The sequence below is a fragment of the Myotis brandtii genome, unplaced genomic scaffold, assembly GCF_000412655.1.
Source record: "Myotis brandtii unplaced genomic scaffold, ASM41265v1 scaffold670, whole genome shotgun sequence".
Classification (NCBI taxonomy): Eukaryota; Metazoa; Chordata; class Mammalia; order Chiroptera; family Vespertilionidae; genus Myotis; species Myotis brandtii.
The window spans coordinates 432,445-440,956 of NW_005370611.1; the positions used below are offsets into that span (position 1 = coordinate 432,445).

The window sequence follows — 8,512 nt, forward strand, 5'->3', positions numbered from 1 at the left end:
ATATACAGTTCCAGAACAGGAAAGACTAACCTGGTGAGGGAAAATCATCACAGGGAAGTGGTGGTGATAGACTGAGGAAGAGAAACGAGGGAACTCTGTGAGGTGATGGAAATGTTTCATATCCTGATAGGAGTTTGGTTTGTCTCTAGGTGCATGAATTTGTCAGAATTCAATGGCTATACTTAAGATTTATATATTTCATTGTATGTAAATTTTACCTCAAAATAAAAAATGCAAACAAATATTGAATTCTACTTCATAAGTTATAGAAATGTCGAACCACTATACTATACACCTGAAACTAATATAATATTGAATGCTAAATGCAATTGAAAATATTGAATTCTAATTAATGATACATATGCTAGAAATTTAGGAGTTACTGATGTCTAAAACTTACTTTGCAATGCATCAAAAAATACATCAGAGTGAATGATAGGTAGATGGATAGATATATAATAAAATAACTATACTAAAATGTTACTGGTAGAATATTGGTAAGGAGAATATGGGTATCTGTTGTGAAAACCTTTCAGTTTTGCTGTTTAAAAATTTTCATACTAAAGTTATGGGGGAAATGAAAACCTCTAAGGCAGTGGTTCTCAACCTTCCTAATGCCGTGACCCTTTAATACAGTTTCTCATGTTGTGGTGACCCCCAACCATAAAATTATTTCCGTTGCTACTTCAAAACTGTAATTTTGCTACTGTTATGATTCATAATGTAAATATCTGATATGCAGGATGTATTTTCATTGTTACAAATTGAACATAATTAAAGCATAGTGATTAATCACAAAAACAGTATGTAATTATATATGTGTTTTCCGATGGTCTTAGGCGACCCATGTGAAAAGGTCATTCGACCCCCAAAGGGGTCGCGACCCACAGGTTGAGAACCGCTGCTCTAAGGTGCCCACACTCCTACAAGAGCAGTGCTGTCTGACACTCCCTGCTGAAAGAATCATTTAACTAGAGAAAATTATGGAAAGCAACCATTTAAAGTCTCTGGATATTGTCCTAAGAGTATGCAGCAAACAGAGAAACATTTATTCAAGAAAATTTAGTGAATTTAAAAAAATACATTTTTATTTATTTCAGAGAGAGGAAGGGAAAGGGAGATAGAAACATCAATGATGAGAATCACTGATCAGCTGCCTCCTGCATGCCCCCTATTGAGGATCAAGCCAGCAACCAGGGCACGTGCCCTGACTGGAATGGAACTTTGACCTCCTGGTTCATGGGTCAACACTCAACCACTGAGCCACAGCAGCTGGGCAGTAAATCTTGATAAGAACAGTAAGAGTTTGTGGCAGTTGAGCCATCACCTGACCCCATCTCCTCCTAACTCTATGTGACAGAAGCTTTACTCCAGGCAGGTGCCAAGAAGATAGGGCTCCCTCCCCTCTCAGCTTCTAGTTTAGGATTATGGTTTTACCGGGGGGGGCAGGGGGGGGGCAGGGCGGGGGAGGCAGATGGCCAGCACATCAGCTCCTTCTCAGGCAGGGGACTGGATTGGGACTTCCTTCCAAAACCCAACTTCCACCTGCAGGGCACAAGCATTACCTGGCACAGAAAGCTGAGCATGTTGGGTCCCAATTGCCTCCACCTCAGTTCACTCACTGGTTCCATGCTAATTTTGAGAGCGGTTTTTCTCAGCCCTGTTGTCACTGAGTGCTAATTCAGGTTCAGGGGAGGAAGAAATAGAAAGGGGAGAAAGAGGAAAGAAGAAGAGAGAGAAAAAGGAAAGATGGTAAAGATTACAATGTGGAAAACTAGGGTCTGTTTTAATTCTTTTTTTTTTTAATCCTCACCAGAGGATCCTCCTCCCCCTCCCCCCATTGTTTTTCAGAGACAGTGTGGAAGGAAGGGAGGGAGGGAAGGGAGAGCAAGAAACACTGATATGAGAGAGACATATCGATTAATTGCCTTCCATACGAGCCCCAAATGGGGCCAGGGATTGAACCCACAATTTTTTGGTGCACAGGCCGATGCTCTAACCACTGAGAAACACCAGCTAGGGCTGTTTTAATTCTTTTACAATTCTTTGTAACATCTTTCAGCGCCTGAAATTGTCTTAGTTATTTGTGTGCATGTTTGTTTTCTGTCTCCCCTACTGCTAGGATATTTCTGTCTTGTTTGTCCCCATAGAAGATGCTCAATAAGTATGTGATGCAAATCTCACACCAACATGATAAATCCACGAGCAAATTATTTGAAACTTTCCAACCATTCTTTCCATTTCTCATGAGAACAAATAATCTCTCCCTCACCTAGTCTAGTTTCCATCACCTGGGTGCTTATTAAAACTACAAATTCTTAGGCCACACCTGCAGAGACTGGTCTGTCTCTGCTCTTTAACTACACATCTGCCTGCCTTTAGAAACAAACATTTTGAAAAGGATAAGAAGAAAGTCTGTGTGACAGTCTGGGGAATGCTTCCATGCATCAAACAAGACACTAGGATTGTTGACTATATAGGAGAAATTGGAACAAACATACAGCAATTTTTTTTGGGGGGGGGGGGCGTTCAACATGTTAATTCAAGTTTGCTTTTCTCCTTCCCAGATGTGGAGTGGAATGTCTGGGCTTGGAAACTGCTAGAGATTAGAATCAAAGACTCAAAAAATGTAAGGCTTTGCTTAACTTGTTTCCTTCTTATCACCTACATCCAAAACATCAAGATTTCACCTTCCATGAACACTGTGCTATTCAAAGCATTTTCTGCGGACCAGCAGCAACAGCCTTACTTAGAAGCTTGGGAAATGCGGAACTTCAGACCCCATTCCAGAGCCGTGAAATCAGAATTTACAATTTCATATGACCCCTAGGTGACCTGTGTACAGTTTGAGAAGCACCACATACTGAACCAGTGCCTACTATCTCCAAAAATGTGCATCGACCATTAGCACTTACCTGCCAAACTGGACCAGCAGAATGAGGAGAACTCCTAAGTGAACTGTCTTCCCAAGTGGCAGCTGTAGACTTCCTGGACCTCTGCATTAGGAAAAAGAAAAGCGTAAAAAGATAAAACTCCAAAGTAATGTCAAAGCGTTGAATATGATTCGGTTTTTAGATAACATTAAGACATTATCTTCAATTTTGTTAGGTGTTAATGGTGATTGAAAGGAAGGAAAGAAGGAAAGAAAGAAGGAAGGAGAAAAGTCCCTATTTGTTAATGATGAACCATATTAAAGTATTTATGTATGAATTCATATGCTATCTTGGGTTTGCTTTAAAATGCACCAGAAAAATAAAAAGTGGGGGGAAGAAAACAAATTAGTGAAATGGTGATAATTTTTGGAACTGAGTAATGAATACATTGAGATTCATTATAATACTCTCCCTACTTTTATTGAAAATTTCATAAGAAGACTTTTTTTAAAGTAGTCTCAGATTAGTGATAACCACCAGTCCCACCAAGAGGCACTTGTGGTGGGAAAGTGTAGTCAGGAATGCTGTGTATTTGCCCAAAAATGAAGGTTGAAGGGGAATAGGCAAGAAGTAAGGTTTATGGACCAGACCCCTTGGGTACATTCCTTCATTTAATCCCCCATCATAGCTCTGTGACATTAAGGGCACCTTAACCAAGTGACTGAATTTAGTATCACCAATCATGGGATAAACTGGTTTTGTCTGCCTCCTGGTGGAATGTATGGGGAAGAACACAACATCATTGCTGAAAATGTTTACCTGGAATCTAATCATGAGGCAGCTAAATTCGGGACATTTTACCAGACAATGAGCCTGACCTCTTCAAAATTGTCACTATCATGAAAGGCAAAAAAAAACCACAAAACATTGTGGGGACAATTCGAAACTTTGAAAATGAATAGTGTGCCAGATATTTTTGAAAAAAAATATTAAATGTATTGGGTGTGACTTAAAAAACACACAACCTTATGAGGTAAGTGGTAACCCTCTTTTAGAGACTGGGAAACGGAGGTTCAGAGAGATAGTGGTCCACAGCTGGTAAATGGTAGCACAGAAATGGGCCCATATCTCCCTGCCTCCAGAGCACAAGCTCTTGGCTGGCGGATGCTTCTTCCTCCACAGCAGCCCCAGGAAGTAAGAAATAGGACTGTGGTCTACAGTGCGTCCAAGGGAATGGTTGTGGCTAAAGATGATAAAGAGGCACCATTCACGGTTGTCATGGAACCAGCAGTCATTCACTTATTCGAAATTAATTGTTGGCTGACAATGATAAGCAAAACCAGGCAGTCGCTGGACTGAGGTTGTTTCCAGCCTAGTGAAGGAGACAGACATTAATCAGATGCTGGAACCACTCAAAGGAATGCATAGTAACAGAAGACAATAACCACAATGATGAAAAGGAAGTGTCCCAAGTGGAGGGACACAAGAAGACTCCCATGAGTTGTGCTTCGAAGAATGAACAGAAGTTGATACAGACAGAGGGAAGAGCGTGAGCAAAAAGCCGATGGCAAGAGGAGGGAGCATGACCTCACAGTAGGAAAGCCCCAAGGATGTGGCACAAAGTGAGAATGGAGGAAAGCAGGTAGGGCCAGACCATGGACCTTGAAGGCTATGCTAGAGATTCTGTTCAATTTTTAAAGCGATGGAACATTATTAAGGGGGGTAAGCAGGTGACAAAATCAAATTTCATGTTAAATTAAAAAAAAAAAGACAAAATTTCAGCCGCATGTTGAGAGGATAGCTGAGCAGAAAAGATGCTGTTAGACCAGTTAGGAGATTGTGGTAGCCAGTGGAACTTTGATAGGGTGAGCAGTGGAGATGCAAAGGCCAGATCTAAGGCGTACTTGGGAGGACTGGGTGTGGGAAAATGCAGAAAAAGGAGAGGCTGAGGATGACTCTTAGGTTTCTAGCTTGTGCAGGTGGACAGAGATGCCATTCCTTGAGAGAAGTAACACTGGAAGAAGGCCAGATTTGGGGAGATATGAGTGAGCTCTTGGAAATGAAGAGTTAGTAGTGCTTCTGAGACCTCCAAATGGAGATGGGAGAGAGCAGACAGATGTGCAAGTCTAAAGTTCAAAAGAGAAGTCTAGAGTAGAGATGTACATTGGGAATCATCACCCTATGGTTACTGAGGCAGGGATAAGACGTCTCAGAAAGGGAGGAGTTAGCCAATGGAAACCTCTGGGATTCAATGGTTCTTAAGGAAAAGGCAGGAGTTGATGCAGAAATACTGGAAGGGAGAAGTGGAGGGGCTGAGTGAGGAATTTGAGGACAAGGGGCAGGCCTTAGTGTCATTCCCACTGCCTCTAGAAGCACTGCATTCCCTCCAGCAGAGGCACCATCCTCACTAGTGTTGGAGGATGGCTCCTGAGCTTTTCCACCTGACAGGTTCTATCACTCACCCTCCAGGCAAGCCTCTGCCGGCAGCCTGCCACTGCTTCATGGGAAAGCTGCTCTGGCCCTGGGCTTCTCTCCTGGCGTTCCCCAAATTATACCATGATTTATTTATTAAGCAACTAATTTAGCTATTAACCAATCCCGTGGTGATGGGCAGAATTTATGGGCAAAAGTCATGGTGATAACCATGCTATGGAATACCATGTAGCAGGAAAGAGAAAAATTGTTCTGTGTGCACATATGGAAAGCTCCACAATTTCTATATATATTTATATATTTAAAGAAAAATAGCAAGGTACAAAACTGTGATTGCATGCCATCTTTTGTACTGGAGGGGGAATATAAATTTTATTTCAATTGGCTTGTGTATGTCTAGAGAAACCACACATTCCATACAATTCACCCATTTAAGTGTACCATTCAATGATTCTTAGTATTTTCACAGTTGTGCAACCATCAATACAATCAATTTTAGAACACTTTCATCACCCCAAAGAGAAACCCTATACCTGTAAGCAGTCATTGTCCATCCCAGAGCCCACATACACCCTCACCCTGAACTCTAGGCAACCACTAATCTTGTTTTCTGTCTCTGAATTTGCCTATTCTGGACATTTAATATAAATGGAATCACACAAACTAGTCTTTTTGATTGGCTCCTTTCACTTAGCACAGAGGTTCTCAACCTGTGCATCGCGACCCCTTTGGTGGTCGAACGACCCTTTCACAGGGGTCGCCTAAGACCATCCTGCATATCAGATATTTACATTACGATTCATAACAGTAGCAACATTACAGTTATGAAGTAACAATGAAAATAATTTTATGGTTGGGTCACAACATGAGGAACTGTATTTAAAGGGCCAGAAGGTTGAGAACCACTGACTTAGCACAATGTTTTCAAGGTTCATTCATGTTGCAGCCTACATCAGTACTTCATTTCTTTTTACTGCCAAAAAATATTCCATTTTATGGCTATATCACATTTTATTTATCCATTCATCAGCTGATGGACATTTAGGTTATTTCCATTTTTTTATTATTATGAATAATGTTGCTATGAACGGTCTTGTAAAAGTTTTATGTGCACACAGGTTTTCATTTCTCTTGTTTTCTTTTCTCTAGGAGTGGAAGTGATGGGTCACATGGTAACTGTGTGTTCATCCTTTTGAAAAACTGCCAAACTGTCTTCCAAAGTGGCTGAATCATTTACATTCATATCAGCAATGTATGAGTATTCCAATTTCTTCACATCCTGACCAATACTTGCTATTGGGGGAGTGTGTGTGTATTTTTATGATAGCCATTGTAGTGGGTATGACCCCACTGTGATTTTGATTTGCATCTGCCTAATGGCTAATGATGTTGAGCAACTTTTCAAGTGCTTATTGACCACTTCCTTGTACCTCTTTGAAAATAAATTTTCTAAATATCTTTGTCTCTGCCCTGGCCGTGGAGCTCAGTTGGTTATAGCATCATCTGGTATGCCAAGGTTGTGGGTTTGATCCCTAGTCAGGGCACATACAAGAAACAACTAATGAATGCATAAATAAGTGGAACAACAAATTGATGTTTCTCTCTCCCTTTCTCTTTCTCTCATAAATAAATAAATAAATAAATAAATAAATACCTCTGTCCCTGAATCTTCCTTCTACCTTAGTACTATCTTTAGTTAATCTTCATATCTCCTTGTTGTAGTTCACTTAAAAGATAAAAAGTAATGGCAATACATTAGTCTTTGCATTTTCTCATTCATTCATTCATCAAATATGATTGAGTACCTATTATATGCGAGAGGCTGTTCTGGTTACTGAGCATATAGAAGAGACTAAAACAGACCAAAAAATTCTTGCCCCATAAAACTTAATTTTCATGGTTTAAATTTTTTCCAGTTTTATTGAGCTATAATTGACATACAAAACTGTGTAAGTTTAAAGTGTACAGCAAGCATGTCAAACGTGCAGCCCATGGGCTGTATGCCTCATTTTATTGGCCCATGTTAGCCTTTGAGTTTGACATGCTTGGTGTACAGCCTACTGACTTGACTATGTATATTGTATATGAATATGTATATTGTGAAGTAATGACCACATGAAGTTCAGTTCATATCCATTATCTCATACAGATTTTTTAAAAAGATTTTTTCCTAGAGGTGGTCATCTTTTTGTCATTCATTCTGTTATTGTGGTATATCACATTGATTTTTCATATTTATTCCCGCATTCCAGGAATAAATCCCACTTAGTCATGATGTATAATCCTCTTAATGTGCTGTTGCATTCAAACTGCTAACGTCTCTACATTGTTTCAATTTTAGCATGTGTGCTGCCAAAGCAAAAACTCCAAGTGGCTTTATTTTTTGTAACGGGGCACAATGCTCTCTGAATTTTATAATACACGTTGGATTTCAGTTATCAATGAGCAAATGTCTCACGGAGCAAGCAGCTTTTCCCCTACTTGGAGCATTAACAAAAATGAAGACACACTTGCGACTTCTGATCCTTTTCTTTGCAGACTTGGCGTCGCCTCCTACACAACATACCTCAATGGAATGGAAGGCGCTGAGCAACAATTTGACCCACAGGGAGCATCCATATTTGCCGCTGCCACGATACCGTCTGGAACTTGTTCGTAAATACACCAACATTGCTGAAAACCAGTAAGATGTACTGGGAATTCAGTTCTCCTCCAACGGACGCAATAATTCGACTTGTAGCGTAAAGCATGGCTCCTGGCGCCTGGTGATGCGCTGGTGTGCGGGGCGGGGCGGGGCGGGGCCGCGGACGCCGCTGGCTGCGAGATGCGGGCATTCACCAGGCACGTGGGAGCGTGAAGTCCACGGTTCTTTGGGGGCAAAGTTCCAGGGACCAAACTTTTGGAAACCGGCAACCGCTCCTGGGACGGCATTTCTGCTTCTGTTTCACAAACCTCGGCCTTGCTGGGCCGGGCCCAGAGCTGGGAAAGGTTAAGGGTTTACCGAGGGATGGCCTGTCGACTTCCCGGAAGCCGCCTGCTGGCCGCGGCCCAAGCAGCAGGACACGGAGGAGGAAGAGAATCACTCAACAGGGCGCGGGTCCAGGAGGAAATAAAACCCAAAGCCATCACTGAGGAAAGTCCGCGCCCGCTTAAACGAACTGACCCTCGCCGTCTCCTCCGGTTCGGCGCCAGCATCCCCGAGCGGC

The 8,512-nt window shown here is 41.6% G+C and overlaps 1 protein-coding gene across 2 annotated transcripts in view; it reads right to left on the reverse strand.

Moving 5' to 3' along the window:
- The window catches only part of ZNF19 (zinc finger protein 19), a 55,653-nt gene extending 47,147 nt beyond the window's left edge, over positions 1-8,506 (reverse strand). The window contains exons 1-4 of one of the 2 annotated variants that reach the window (XM_014529166.1): positions 8,308-8,506; positions 7,873-7,979; positions 2,916-2,996; positions 1,566-1,676 (exon numbers count right to left, since the gene is read on the reverse strand). In XM_014529166.1, coding sequence (XP_014384652.1) covers positions 1,566-1,676; positions 2,916-2,996; positions 7,873-7,977 — 297 coding nt within the window. In that variant the 5' untranslated portion in view covers positions 7,978-7,979; positions 8,308-8,506. The remainder of the gene's footprint in view (positions 1-1,565; positions 1,677-2,915; positions 2,997-7,872; positions 7,980-8,307) is intronic. The other variant, XM_014529167.1, reaches the window with a different exon arrangement.
- Between the last annotated feature and the right edge of the window lie 6 nt (positions 8,507-8,512).